General features: G+C 43.4%; 1 protein-coding gene across 13 annotated transcripts in view; it reads right to left on the bottom strand.

Annotated features, from left to right (window-relative positions):
* Positions 1-15,900, bottom strand: part of pde1c (phosphodiesterase 1C) — a 436,419-nt gene that overhangs the window by 261,865 nt on the left and 158,654 nt on the right. For all 13 annotated transcript variants that reach the window (XR_009999660.1, XR_009999661.1, XM_062957310.1 and 10 more), the window contains exon 2: positions 1,148-1,198. Coding sequence is in view for 11 of the 13 variants with exons in the window: in XM_062957310.1 (XP_062813380.1) it covers positions 1,148-1,198 (51 nt within the window). In the remaining 2 variants the exon portion in view is untranslated. The remainder of the gene's footprint in view (positions 1-1,147; positions 1,199-15,900) is intronic.

The raw sequence follows: 15,900 nt of genomic DNA, 5'->3' as shown, positions 1-15,900 counted from the left end.
TAGCATAAAGTCAACTTACTTTAATGCTGTAACAGAAGCATAATGCAGGAACAAAAAACTCAGAGAAAGAATACAGGCAGAGTGTAGAGAATATATATAAATGACAAACATAGCTCCACCTGTATCTAATTGATAAAGCTCAAAGTACAAACATACTACCAGTTAAAGGTACAGACCTATTGGCTAAACATGAACTACAGTAGAGTCTCACTTATCCAAGCTAAACGGGCTGGCAGAAGCTTGGATAAGCGAATATCTTGGATAATAAGGATTAAGGAAAAGCCTATTAAACATCAAATTAGGTTATGATTTTACAAATTAAGCACCAAAACATCATGTTATACAACAAATTTGACAGAAAAAGTAGTTCAATACACAGTAATGCTACGTAGTAATTGCTGTATTTATGAATTTAGCACCAAAATATCACGATATATTGAAAACATTGACAACAAAAATGGCTTGGATTATCCAGAGGCTTGGATAAGCAAGGCTTGGATAAGTGAGACTCTACTGTATATAATTTTGCAAACATTATAATACTTTCAACAACATGAGTATGCCAATCTCTAAGCCTCAGTGCCATTCTTCTTATCATAGTAGGGAAGATTATAACTAGTGTGATTGCTCATCGAGCAATCATCAAGCTCTCCAAAGGTTTTTGAGCTAAACATTCCAAGAGCCCAGGTCAATGTTAAGGAGTGCTGGGAGTTACAGTTCAAAAACATATGGAGGACTATGTGTCCCCCACACCTGTGCTACATTGTCAGTGGGAATCACATGGACCTTGGTCTCTTGTGTTAGTTCTGCCCCATGGTGGAGGCATATTGGGGAAAGACCTCAAAGGCCCCTTCTACACTGTCATATAAAATCCAGATTATCTGCTTTAAGATGGATTATATGTCAGTGTAGACTCAGATAATCCAGTTCAAAGCAGATAATGTGGATTACCTGCTTTGATAATCTGGATTATATGGCAGTGTAGAAGGGGTCAAAGAGGGACTTGCTTTCAGGAAAGCAGAAAGGAAACAGTGATCCAGCAACCAGGATTCAGATGGAAGGTTGTCCGGCTTCTTGGAGCCCAGCTTTTTAATGCATTTTTTTAAAAAAGAAACAGAAAGCGAATCAACAAGATTGGTTTACTTACGAGCAAATCGTGAAAGTGGCCGAGCATTTTTGTCGCCTGCCTCATTTGCAACTGAAAAAGAAAGTAAAGATACTATTAAAATGTATACATGTTCAGCACTATAGATACACTTCCATATTTCCTAATAGGATGATGGCAAAGCAACATTTTTATGCCTCAGTTCAATATATACAGTAGAGTCTCACTTATCCAACATAAACGGGCCAGCAGAACGTTGGATAAGCGAATATGTTGGATAATAAGGAGAGATTAAGGAGAAGCCTATTAAACATCAAATTAGGTTATGATTTTATAAATTAAGCACCAAAACATCATGTTATACAACAAATCTGGCAGAAAAAGTAGTTCAATACGCAGTAATGCTATGTAGTAATTACTGTATTTACGAATTTCGCATCAAAATATCATGATATATTGAAAACATTGACTACAAAAATGCATTGGATAATCCAGAACGTTGGATAAGTGAGTGTTGGATAAATGAGACTCTACTGTATTTAGTCAAGAGTCGTATCCAAGTATCCCAGATGTGCTTTCACCCCCAAATAATTTAAGTATCAAACCAGGAGAATATCTTTTTTAAAATTAAAATTGTATTTGTTTCTTTGTTAGCAAGCCTCACTGAGCATTATATGTCTTAATCCTAAACAAACAAAATTACACTGTAAAATAGGTTGCATTTGAAAAATCTCTTTCCATTTTCACTGGCCAGTAGATGGAAATGGTATAACATCGGGTATTGCAGAAATTGCCTCTTTCAACCCTTCGCCCAAATTATTTTACATCCTATCCTTTGGAGCAGTCCCATCACTATTCTCCATGCCAGCTTTTTTAGTCATCCTACATAATTTCCTCTCCCACTAGAAAAAGTGGAATCTGTCTTAAGCATATAATTAAAAGTAGATTCACTTGACAAGAATAATTTTGATTTTCAGAAAATGGCACAAAGTTGTTCTGAACATTTCCCCTGTTTAAAATAAAATGACATGTAAACAATGTAAATGCTTTACCTCACAAACACTTGAGGTACTGCATAGTGAGAGTGTTTCCAAAACTAACTGAAAAGCCAAACATCTACAGTGGATCCTCCATATCCATGGGAATTGGTTCTAGGAAGCCCTCCCCCCTACCTGCAGTATACAAAAAAATGCTTATGCTCAATTCCCTTTTAAAACCAATGTAGAGTAGTAAGATGTAGTGGCGGCAATCCCAGCCGTCAGCTCACTGCATTCTTCTGGCTACAATGAATACAACGTTCTCAATTTCTGAGCTACTGCCATTGGATGAAGTCACACTTTTCCAAGCCAGTTGTTGCAGGATAAATGGCATGATAGTTGCTGAGCAGTCACTGATTGTTCCAATACTCGAGTGTCATGGAGCCAATTCCCAGAGCTGAGTCTGCAAGCTCTGGAATCGGAGCCATAACAATAAGTACTTCTCGATAGCTCATGCAAGCACCTGGCAGCAGAGCATGGGAACTTTTGGAGTGAAAATCAAAACAGTTTTAATGAGTAGTTTGTGTGGTAGTAGTAGAAATATGATACGGGGGGTGGGATTTGGTGATGATATTTACGTGTGGTGTGACGTTGTAGCAAAGGTGATAAAATTGGTTGTATGTAAACATTATGTCATTCTCGACTTTTTCCAAGTCGTGTGTTCTTCAATAAAGATTGGTTTTGATAACAGCTTCTTTTGATCTGTGTTCATGCTGGTCGTTTGAAATGAGCGTGACATTAAGTCGAGAATCCCATTCTCACCCTCCTGCGGAGTCGCAGTGAAGTGACAATGAGTGGAGGGGGCGATCGGAGCCCGAAGGGGGCAGAGGGGCCCCTGCCAGATGTTCGGCCGATGGGTGAGGAAACGCTACAGGCCATCGCTTCCTCTACCGGCTACCCCAGACTGAATGGAGTGACCCAGAGGATCCCCAGAGGAGGGAGAGGCGTCTCAGCGGCTGCAGAGATCAGTTGGGGGTCCGGAGGGAGCATGCCGGAGACCGTGGCCCTACGGTTATCCATCTTGGAGACCAACTTATCCAGACTGTCGGAAATCGTGGGAAGATTGGTGCCGCTGTTGGAGGAGAATCTCCAGAGGGAGCCCACTCGACACAGTGCCGAAAGAGGGCCGAGTAAGGACGAGGCTTGGAGCCAGAGGGGCCAGCGCACATCGACGCAGAGCCCAGCGGCAACAGGCGGCGACGGAGACGAGGAGTACTGGCAGGAGCTGGAGTTCCGAAAAAGAATGGCGCGCGAGGAGGATCGCCAGCAAGCCTTGGGAACTCTGAGACCGCCAACTCCAACAGGACTCCCAACCCCCCGAATTGGTGTCGGGGTTGAAAGACCGCTGGGACCAGGGATCGGGTCCAGTGGGTTGGTGGAGGAAGGCGAAGAGGAGCCAGAGGTCCAGGGAGATGGGGAAGATGCACCGTACGACGACGGAAGGCGAAGCGCAGGGCCTACATTCAGATGGATGGAAGGGCCGACGGCAGCGGCAGAATTCCGAGGGCCGCGGGGGACGACCGCCGGGCTAGGGCGCGGCGTGGTCAAAGGATCGGCTTCGGGGAATCTGACGCAACCCTTCCCCAGGCCACCCATGCAGAGGCAACGGGCCACAGAATGGATGCCTAGGAGAGAGGAGCTTAAACTGGAATACGGAGGGGAGTCATCCGAGCTGAACTTTTTCCTCATTGGCATCAGAGGATACATGGAGGACAATGCGCATACATTCCCCTCCGAAGGAAGCATGGTTCGAGCCATCGGTAATACCCTGAAAAGGGGGGCGGCCAGCTGGTATGTGCAATTGCATGCCAGGCACGACCCGTGCTTGAGATCAGTACCCCAATTCCTGGCCGCGCTAGAGAACCGTTTTAGAGACCCGCTGGAGCAATTAAGAGCTCGCGATCAACTAAAGGTCATAAAACAAAGGGACAAAACGGTGCCTGAGTATGCAGAAGAATTCCTCCATCTCGCGGAAAGGGTACCAGAGTGGTCCGAAGTGACCAAAGTGGAGATATTCAAAGAAGGACTGCGCCCCGAGATATTCAGCTGGGCGGTGCACAGAGATGACCCGGAGTCGTTACAGGGATGGATTCAGCTGGCAGGGCGCGTTGAATCCACCCTGTCCCAAGTAAGGCGCTTTCGGAGCGGCGGTGCTCAGCAGCGACCGGCAGCGAGGGGTCGGGGAGAAACGCGGAAGCAGGAGCAACCAGGAGGGCGGCCCGGGATCCCCTCCAAAGGAGACGACAACAAACCCAAGCCAGGATGCTTTGTGTGTGGGAAGACGGGCCATCGGGCGGCGGAATGTTGGGCCCGGAAGGGAGAACCGCCCAAAGCCACAAAACCCATGCCAGCAGCCGGGAGACGAGCGGAGGAGGAGGTGCAAGCCCCAGAACCTCCGGAGCAGCTGGTGAGTCAAGACAAACGCATGATAGTAGTGCCTATCTGCTTATCGGGGCTAGAGAATCGAGCCACCTGTAGAGCATTCGTGGATTGCGGTTGCTCTAGGAACATTATAACTCCGGAATTAGCGGAGGCGCTAAAATGCCAGCAGACAGTGCTTAAAGCCCCAATTGCATTTTCGCAGTTGGATGGATCGGTTGCTGCTGGGGAAGTATCCACGAAGGAAATACAGGGGATCCCATGTGAAATAGGCAAATGGGAAGGAAGAATATCCTTTGTAATAGCCCCTATTGCCACGTATAATGTAATACTTGGGATCCCGTGGCTGGAGCAGGCAAACCCCGAAGTAGATTGGAGGGGAAAGAGCATGTCATTTAAAGAGCAACAAACACAATGGGAGATAAACAAAGTAGCAGAAGAAGAGAGCGAGGGAGATGAACCGGAGGAAATAGACCAAGAACTATTGCCCCCTGAATACAGGGATTTTGTAGATGTGTTCAATCAGAAAGAAGCAAGCAAATTACCTCCCAAAAGGAATATAGAAGTGGAAATGGAAATAACCCCAGGGGCAAACTTACCAAAACCGAAGGTTTACCCCATGTCTGTTCAGGAGAAGGAGGAATTGAGGAAATATATTGATAAAAACCTGGCGCGGGGCTTCATTAGACCATCCAGCTCCCCTTTGGGAGCCCCCGTATTATTTAGGAGAAAGAAAGACAATTCTTTAAGACTGTGCATTGACTATCGAAATTTGAATGCAATCACGAAGGACAACAAATACCCTATGCCCTTAGTAAAGGATCTGATTACTGTGTTAAAGAAAGGGAGCATATTTACCAAACTTGATCTGATCGAAGCGTATCATAAGTTAAGAATCAAACCCGAGGATACTTGGAAAACTGCATTTTCCTGCGCATTCGGACTTTTTGAATATTTAGTTTTGCCTTTTGGATTAAAAAACGGCGGCTCATGCTTTATGCAGCTCATAAATGAAATCTTGCACCCACTGTTATACCGAGGAGTATTTATATTTTTAGATGACATCCTTATCGTAAGCGAGGACAGAAAGAAACACGTTGAACTGGTCCGGGAAGTTTTGCAAAAGCTAAGGGAAGCAAAACTGTATGCAAAATTTTCCAAATGCGAATTCAACAAGACACAAATTGACTTTTTGGGGTATCGAATATCTCCGGAGGGATTAGCTATGGACCCATCCAAGGTATCGGACGTAAAGGAATGGGGAGTACCTCAAACAAGGAGACAATTGCAATCGTTCCTAGGTTTTGCAAATTTTTATAGATCGTTCATAAAGGGCTTTGCTCAACTGGCCGCACCCCTTACAGAACTTTTAAAAACAAAGGGGAAAGGGGAGACGGCGAAAGTGAGAGCACCTGGCGCCAAGCTGAGTTGGACGCCAGAATGCCAAAAGGCTTTTGAAACCCTAAAAGAACGCTTTACGGAAGAACCCATCCTAAAGCACCCAGACATTCAGAGTCCTTTCATAATACATTGTGATGCTTCGGACTGTGCATATGGGGCAGTATTATTGCAAAAGGATCAACATGGGAATTTGAAACCTTGTGGGTATTTATCACGGAAGTTTAGCGAAACTGAAAAATGTTGGCCCATATGGGAAAAAGAAGCATTAGCTATATTGAAGGCATTGGAATGCTGGCGGCACTTCCTCGAAGGGAGCAAAATCCCATTTGAGGTCTGGTCTGATCATAGGAACCTCCAGTACTTAAAGTCCCCGCGAAAATTATCCCCCAAACAAATTAGATGGGCACAATACTTCAGCAGGTTCAATTTCCAACTGAAGTTTTTCCAAGGGAGGCAGAACGTTTTGGCCGATGCCCTTTCACGCATGCCTCAACATGAGAATGTAGCTGCAGCAAAGGAAGGAACTTTGTTTTCCGAAAGACAATGTGGTTTAGCTGTCAGCACAAGGGCACAAACTCAAAGGGAGAGCTTGGCCGCTGTCAAAATTGACGAAGGAGATAGTTGGGAAAAGGAACTAATGCAATCATATGGAGGGGACCAGTGGATTTTATCCAACGCAGAGAAAGGGGAGCAGAAGGGGGGATTTTGGTTCGTGAAAAAGAAATTGTACATTCCGGCAATATTGAGGACAAGGATTTTGCATCGTTTTCATGATAACCAGAGCGCCGGTCATATGGGGATTACAAAGACGACGAAGTCGATAGCTAAACATTGCTGGTGGCCGGGGATGAGAAAGGACATAAAAAGCTATGTTACCCAATGTGACGATTGTGCCATGAATAAATCGCGGGGAGGGAGGCCAATGGGACTATTGCAACCGGTGGCAGAACCTACCAGGCCTTGGGAATGTGTAGCCATGGACTTTGTGGGGGAATTGCCTGTCAGCAAGGGACATCGCTATATATGGACAGTATTAGACCTGTTTTCCAAGCAGGCTCACTTTATAGCACTTGCGAAATTACCATCAGCAGAGAAACTGGCTGAATTATATTTAAACCACATTTACAAACTTCATGGATGTCCTAGTAGGGTGATCAGTGATAGGGGTGTTCAATTCACAGCAAAATTCTGGGAGAAATTCTTGGAAATGCTAGGAGCAGAAAGGAGCCTAAGTTCTGCTTTCCACCCCATGACAAACGGTGCGGTAGAACGTACCCAACAGACACTTGGGCAGTTCCTTCGCATATACTCTAATAAGAGACAAAACGATTGGTCTAAGTGGCTAGCATTCGCTGAACTAGCCTTTAATTCGACTATTCATTCCGCAACAAATAAAACCCCATTCGAGGTAGTTTATGGGCACGAAATTCGGCCTCTACCCCAATTGCCAAGGTGGGCAGAGAATGAAGAAGCAGGGGCAGGGAAGTGGAAAACCCAAATGCTAGAATGCTGGGATCAAGTGACTGCATCCTTAAAGGAAGCGCACAAAAAATATAAAACATTCGCAGACAGGAAAAGAATGGAAGGCGATAAACTGGAGAAGGGGGACTTAGTGTGGCTAAGCACACAAAACATCAAACTGGGTCTACCTTCAAAAAAGCTGGGCCCCAAGTTCATTGGACCCTTCAGGATACAAGAAATCATAAACGAAGTGACTTTCCAATTACTCTTGCCAAAAAGTTTAGGGAAAATACATCCTGTATTCCATCGCAGCTTGTTAAAAAAGTATATGGGTACTTTGGATAAAATGGATACATAGTGTTCATGTTTGATTTGTTTCAGAGTCGTGACGGACGAAGCTCAGAAGAAGAGGTCGGCGAAAGGGGGGCGCCATGTCATGGAGCCAATTCCCAGAGCTGAGTCTGCAAGCTCTGGAATCGGAGCCATAACAATAAGTACTTCTCGATAGCTCATGCAAGCACCTGGCAGCAGAGCATGGGAACTTTTGGAGTGAAAATCAAAACAGTTTTAATGAGTAGTTTGTGTGGTAGTAGTAGAAATATGATACGGGGGGTGGGATTTGGTGATGATATTTACGTGTGGTGTGACGTTGTAGCAAAGGTGATAAAATTGGTTGTATGTAAACATTATGTCATTCTCGACTTTTTCCAAGTCGTGTGTTCTTCAATAAAGATTGGTTTTGATAACAGCTTCTTTTGATCTGTGTTCATGCTGGTCGTTTGAAGTGAGCGTGACACTCGAGACTATTGCACTGCCATTTGTCGTGATAAGTTTTGTTGCTGTTCTGCAAACCAGGAAACTGTGTTGAGTACCATGTTGGGCGCCAATGTGACATGCTAACCCTGTTCCCTTGGAAGGGGAACTTGGAAATCCTTGGCTTGTATTTTTAAGAAGTTCAGAAAAGCCTTGTAAATAAATAACAGCTTCTTATTTCTCAGCAGCTCCAATAAAACAGGAACTCCATTCCTGCTAATCATTAGATGGAGCTAGTATTTAGCAGTTGTCTGGCAGCTGATAAAGGAACAATTCTAGACAGACTGATATCTACTCACAGTAGATTTATTTCTGATTTATAACAGATAAGTCCATTTGCATTCTAGACACAGAATCATTCCCTCTCTGCCAAGCATCTGTGCTTCAGCAATTCCTCCTCTCGCATCACTCTCCCTCCCCAGCTGCCCTCATCATCTTCCCTTATCAAGTGATTTTCCCCAGCCCCAACTTCTCTTCATACATTCCTCTAAGGTAGTGGTTCTCAACCTGTGGGTCCCCAGATGTTTTAGCCTTCAACTCCCAGAACTCCTAACAGCTGGTAAACTGGCTGGGTTTTCTGGGAGTTGTAGGCCAAAACACCTTGGGGACCCACAGGTTGAGAAACACTGCTCTAAGGGCCCTTCTGCTTGGAACTGGATTATCTGAGTCCACATCTATATATATAAAAGAGTGATGGCATCAGGGCAGCGGACAAAACAACAAAACTACAGGCCCCCCAACCTCGAAATTTGACAACACAACCCATCATCCACAGCTCTAGGTTGATACAACAAAAAGAAAAGAAAAATAAAGTCCTAATTAGAGAGAGAGGAATAATTGTTTTTATCCAATTGCTGCCAGTTACAGGCTAAGTTCCACCCTAAGGTTAGCAGATACCCCTAAGGATCATCCAGCTCAACTTCCTTATGTCATGCAGGAGGACACAATCCAAACACTCCTGACAGATGGCCATCCAATATCTGCACTATAATAATACACATCGAATCATAGTGTCACGCTCACTTCAAGCGATCAGCATGAACGCAGATCAAAGGCAGCTGCTATCAAAACCAATCTTTATTGAAGAATACACGACTTGGGAAAAGTCGAGAATGACATAATGTTTACATACAATCAATTTTATTACCTTTGCTACTACGTCACATCACACGTAAATATCATCACCAAACCCCACCCCCTGTATCACATTTCTACCATTTCCACACAAACTACTCATTATAATTGTTTTGATTTTCACTCCACAAGTTCCCATGCTCTGCTGCCAGGTGTTTTCATGAGCCGTCGAGGAGTGCTCTTTGTTATGGCTCCAATTCCAGAGCTTGCAGACTCAGCTCTGGGAATTGGCCCCATGACATGGCGCCCCCCCTTTCGCCGACCTCCTCTTCTGTGCTTCCCCCGTCACGACTCTGAAACAAATCAAACATGAACACTATGTATCCATTTTATCCAAAGTACCCATATACTTTTTTAACAAGCTGCGATGGAATACAGGATGTATTTTCCCCAGACTTTTCGGCAAGAATAATTGGAAAGTCACTTCGTTTATGACTTTCTGTATTCTGAAGGGTCCAATGAACTTGGGGCCCAGCTTTTTTGAAGGTAGACCCAGTTTGATGTTCTGCGTGCTTAGCCACACTAAGTCCCTCTTCTCCAGTTTATCGCCTTCCATCCTTTTCTTGTCTGCGAATGTTTTATATTTTTTGTGCGCTTCCTTTAAGGATGCAGTCACCTGACCCCAACATTCTAGCATTTGGGCTTTCCATTTCCCTGCCCCTGCTTCTTCATTCTCTGCCCACCTTGGCAATTGGGGTAGAGGCTGGACCTCATATCCATAAACTACTTCGAATGGGGTTTTATTTGTTGCGGAATGGATAGTAGAATTAAAGGCTAGTTCAGCGAAGGCTAGCCACTTAGACCAATCGTTTTGTCTCATATTAGAGTATATGCGAAGGAACTGCCCAAGTGTCTGTTGGGTACGTTCTACCGCCCCGTTTGTCATGGGGTGGAAAGCAGAACTTAGGCTCCTTTCTGCTCCTAGCATTTCCAAGAATTTCCCCCAGAATTTTGCCGTAAATTGAACACCCCTATCACTGACCACCCTACTAGGACATCCATGAAGTTTGTAAATGTGGTTTATGTATAATTCAGCCAGTTTCTCTGCTGATGGTAATTTCGCAAGTGCTATGAAGTGAGCCTGTTTGGAAAACAGGTCTAATACTGTCCATATATAGCGATGTCCCTTGCTGACAGGCAATTCCCCCACAAAGTCTATGGCTACACATTCCCAAGGCCTGGTAGGTTCTGCCACCGGTTGTAATAGTCCCATTGGCTTCCCTCCCCTCGATTTATTCATGGCACAATCATCACATTGGGTAACATAATTTTTTATGTCCTTTCTCATCCCTGGCCACCAACAATGTTTCGCTATCGTCTTCGTCGTCTTTGTAATCCCCATATGACCAGCGCTCTGGTTATTATGAAAACGATGCAAAATCTTAGTCCTCAATATTGCTGGAATGTACAGTTTCTTTTTCACAAACCAAAATCCCCCCTTCTGCTCCCCCTTTTCTGCGTTGGATAAAATCCACTGATCCCTTTCATATGACTGTATCAGCTCCTTTTCCCAACTATCTCCTTCGTCAACTTTGACAGCGGCCGTGCTCTCCCTTTGAGCTTGCGCCCTTGTACTGACAGCTAAACCCCATTGTCTTTCGGAAAACAAAGTTCCTTCCTTTGCTGCGGCTACATCCTCGTGTTGAGGCATGCGTGAAAGGGCATCGGCTAAAACATTCTGTTTTCCTTGGAAAAACTTCAATTGGAAATTGAACCTGCTGAAGTATTGTGCCCATCTAATTTGTTTGGGGGATAATTTTCATGGGGTCTTTAAGTACTGGAGGTTCTTATGATCAGACCAGACTTCAAATGGGATTTCGCTTCCTTCAAGGAAGTGCCGCCAGCATTCCAAGGCCTTTAATATAGCTAATGCTTCTTTTTCCCATATGGGCCAGCATTTCGCAGTTTCGCTAAATTTTCGTGATAAATATCCACAAGGTTTCAAATTCCCATTTTGATCCTTTTGCAATAATACTGCCCCATATGCACAATCCGAAGCATCACAATGTATTATGAAAGGACTCTGGATGTCGGGATGCTTTAGGACAGGTTCTTCCGTAAAGCGTTCTTTTAGGGTTTCAAAAGCCTTTTGGCATTCTGGCGTCCAACTCAGCTTGGCGCCAGGTGCTCTCACTTTCGCCGTCTCCCCTTTCCCCTTTGTTTTTAAAAGTTCTGTAAGGGGTGCGGTTATTTGTGCAAAGCCCTTTATGAACGATCTATAAAAATTCGCAAATCCCAGAAACGATTGCAATTGTCTCCTTGTTTGAGGTACTCCCCATTCCCTTACGTCCGATACTTTAGATGGGTCCATAGCTAACCCCTCCGGAGATATCCGATACCCCAAAAAGTCAATTTGTGTCTTGTTGAATTCACATTTGGAAAGTTTTGCATACAGTTTTGCTTCCCTTAGTTTTTGCAAAACTTCCCGGACCAGTTCAACGTGTTGCTCTCTGTTCTCGCTCACGATAAGGATATCATCTAAAAATATGAATACTCCTCGGTACAACAGTGGGTGCAAGATTTCATTTATAAGCTGCATAAAGCAAGAGCCGCCATTTTTTAACCCAAAAGGCAAAATTAAATATTCAAAAAGTCCGAATGCGCAGGAAAATGCAGTTTTCCAAGTATCCTCGGGTTTGATTCTTAATTTATGATAAGCTTCGATTAAATCCAGTTTGGTAAATATGCTCCCTTTCTTTAACACGGTAATCAGATCCTTTACTAATGGCATAGGGTATTTATTGTTGAAGAGAGGTGAGGCAGGGAGGAATCTTTTTCTGAATCCCACCGCTGCCACCAATTGAAGAGGACTGAGGTGACAGGGATGGAATCCTTTTGATCCCACCGCTGCCCCCAATTGAAGAGAGCCCAATTTGTGGTACTCAACTCAGGCAGGGGAAATCTTTGTCTTTAAATCCCACTGCTGCCTCCAATTCAGGAGATGTGTGCACGTGTGAGAGGGAGGGATGGAGGATGTGTGAATGTATGACAGGGATGATTTAGTGGATAAGGAAGGATAACGGAACTGATTGGGTTTAAATGAGTAAAGATGGTAACTTATATAGGAAAGTACGGTAACTTATATAGATAGGTACGGTAACTGCCACCAACGTGAGGTAACAGGCTTACAGAGAGGCAAGGAGACTTATCTTTATGAACAATAACAAAATTCAAGTTTATTTTTGGTACATAAGCGTATGGTTTCAATCAGTAAACGTTCCGGATCTTAAGTTACAATGTAGTCTTTCTTGAATGGATATTTCTTAAATAACTTCTCTTCAACACAGTATACTAAACTCCCCTGGTCAGCTTATATTCCCAGCCTTTCCCCTGAGTGACCATAAGCTGCCGTCCTTAGCTGATTTCCCCAGCTCCTAATCTTTCCAAAACCTAACCGCAACTCTTCTTCTCAAACCCCTAACAGCCACTCCTTTTAAAACCCTCACAGCAACTCAACTTTTAAAAGGGAATATGCTCTAACTGTCATCTTAGCCACGCCCCCTTTTCCCTCCAGAGAGAGGTTACGTTGCCATGGCAACCCACTGAACACAGCTGGCTTCCATGTGAGACCTGTCTTCATCAATACATAACTCCCCTTTTTCCTTTTAATAAACAAATAAATAAAATCATATCAATAATGTCTGTTTAACACAAAGCTTCTCTACACCTCCCCCCTTAGAAAGATTATTTTTGCATTTTCTATGCCTAGAATGGCAAAAATAATTAGTAAATACATATATACATACACAACAGTATTCCTGAAATAAAACACAAAGTTAGATACAATACATAAATCATAAAATACAAACCTTCACTGTTGCATATACACATAACATGTCCATATCTTACCATACAGTCATGGCATTGTCACCATTCAACATACAAACCATAAACGTATTGGTCATCTTTCCCATTGTTAAGATTCACAACCTCAAATCAAAAGACATTTTAAAAATACATTTTCCATAAATCATATTTGTAACAGTTTAATTTTCATTCAGGGTTATTCCCCAAGTCTTTATTTATACACTGGACTAAACATCTTCCGATACTCAGTACATTTCATAGGGATCTTCTTCATGCCACCTGGCACAGTTCATCGATGTTTCCTTCTGCGGAGCATTCCAGAGGTTAACATGTTGTTGGGGATAATTACACTCGTCCTTCCCAGCAACACAATGAACTCTCTCTGTCCCAAAATGTTTTTTTGCGAAACTTCCAAGAGTCATTTAAGAAGTCCTGCGAAACATTGTCCAAACATTTTTGTAGAATCTTGAAAGTAAACTGCTGATAGTTAAAACTACCAATCCCCATCACGTCAGGGTCTTTACCACTCTCTCCATCGAAAAATAACCTCCGCTTGCTTCTTGGTTTGGCTGACCTGTCATAGTAGCTCTTCTGTCTCTGCTGGGCTACAGCTAGATGTTCTTGTGCGATGTCTCTTGTCACTCTCATTGTTGACTGAAGATCGGTCAAATATTCAGCCACTGGAACTGTATCAGCTTCCCGTCCAAAGAACATATCAGATGAGATGACTTTGGCCCCTGCAAACTTCTGCTGAGCTTCATTGGACTCCACTACTGATATCTTGCTCTCTGTCTCTCTTCTGTTAATGGGTCTGTCACCAATAGGCCGGATACTGGAGATGGCAATGTCTGCCTCCTCTTCCCCTTTGTCCATTTCCCAAGAGGAGTTGTCTGTCTCCCACTGTGAGCTGAAGGCATCGCCTAATGAAAAAGGATTATCTTTGTACTTTGGTGGTCCAGATGTGAAGCTTCCGATGTCTTCAAAGAGATCTAGCTGGGACCGTGTGGACTTTGTAGTCACTGGCGTTTCTTGTTCTATCACTTGCATCTCAGAGAGGACAGAGTGAGAAATAGAGCTCCTGGACACCAAGCCCATGCCCAACCGCTCTGCCTGTTGCTCCTTCAGTTTCTCAGCCACCTGCGCTTGCCTTTCAATTTCAGTGAAACTCTGACTATGTATTTCTGACCTTTCTTCTGATTCCACACTTTTGCTTTCTCTGTAAAACACACCATCTTTTGTGACAAATTTATTGGGTAGTTCTCCTGCTGATTCTGGAATATTTTCAGCTTGCTTAAACAAAGGCTTCAGGGATTCATCTTCCTCCTGAGCTTGTTTAATTTCTTGCACTCCCCCTGTTTTACTAACAATTTCAATAATGGCGGAACTGGATTCTGGACCCTGTTCAGATTCTGGTTGAATAGGTAAGCACACTGCTTCCTGAATAGGGCTTCTGTTGTAATCTTCCTTCTCCTCACACAACTTTTTCCAGTTCTTAACTTGTCTAGCTAGGTCATTGCCGATTAAACATTCATGAGGGATATCTGAGCTAATTGCAAAGTCCCAGATCCCTTTCCATCCATTGTATTCAATTGGGAGAGATACTACCTCAGCTGGTACAGCTGGTCCCAAACCCTTTAGATTTATCTCAGAGGTGGGCTTTTGATATTTCTGAGGTACCGATTTTGGGTGGATAACACACACCTGGGATCCTGTATCCCTCCAACCTTGTTTTTGTTGGTTCACAATAGTAATAGGCTCAAAGTAATCTTCAGAAAAATCATCGGATAAAATAAATAAACATTGTTTCTCCCTAGGGACTGTTTCAGTACTGCTTAGCAACTTAATATCCCTATTAAGAGTATTTTCTTTGGGCTCTTTATTCATAAAGAAGGATGTTTTATCTCTTCTTAAAAGAGGACATTGGTATTTTAGATGATCAGACTTTCCACACTGATAGCACCTTGCTTTTACCTCAGGTTTGGTCTGATTAATTACCTCAGGCCTCCTGTAGGCGGTGTTTTCTATGGCAGGCGTCTTTTTGTATTGTGTGTGTGTTTGATAATTGAAAAATGGCGGTTTATTCTGCCTTCTCTCACTTAGTCCCTCATCGTTCCTAAATCCTTCCCTCAGAGTGATTAATTGGTCTGTCATTGAAGCCGCTTCATTGGCAGTTGATGGCTTTCTGTCTTGAACTAACCACCGATAATCTGAGGGCACTAATTGAAACAGTTGTTCCAACTTAATTAATTCCCTCAGCTGTTGAAAAGTTTCCACTTCTGAGGTTCTGAGCCAACTATCAAATAATTGGGCTTGTTTTGAGGCTACTTCTGAGAAGCTCTGGGCCTTTTCTTTCCTCAGGGATCTGAATTTTAAACGATAAAATTCAGGTGTGAGTTGCAATTTCTGTTGTACCTGTTTTTTAAAGAAGTTATAATCTCGGTGTAACTCTTCAGGTACATCACCATATATTTCTAACAATTTACCACAAATCTGGGGTCTTAAATAAAGCATCCATTTTCCCTCATCAATTTCAAAATCTCTGCAGCACCTCTCAAAAGAAATCAAAAACTTTTCCACATCATCATCTTTATTAAACTTTGGGAATCTCTTCAGAAGTAGATCAGACGCTTCAGTCCTACCATTCCCTTCTTGGTTAATAATGTGTGGTTGAGACAGTGCCAATTTCTCTTTTTCCAATTCCAATCGTCTCAGTTCTATTTCCTTATCCTTCTCTAGCTGCATTATTTTCAATTCCTTCTCTTG

This window comes from Anolis carolinensis, chromosome 6 (assembly GCF_035594765.1).
Source record: "Anolis carolinensis isolate JA03-04 chromosome 6, rAnoCar3.1.pri, whole genome shotgun sequence".
Lineage (NCBI taxonomy): Eukaryota > Metazoa > Chordata > Lepidosauria > Squamata > Dactyloidae > Anolis > Anolis carolinensis.
This window is presented reverse-complemented; position numbering and strand designations above follow the sequence as displayed.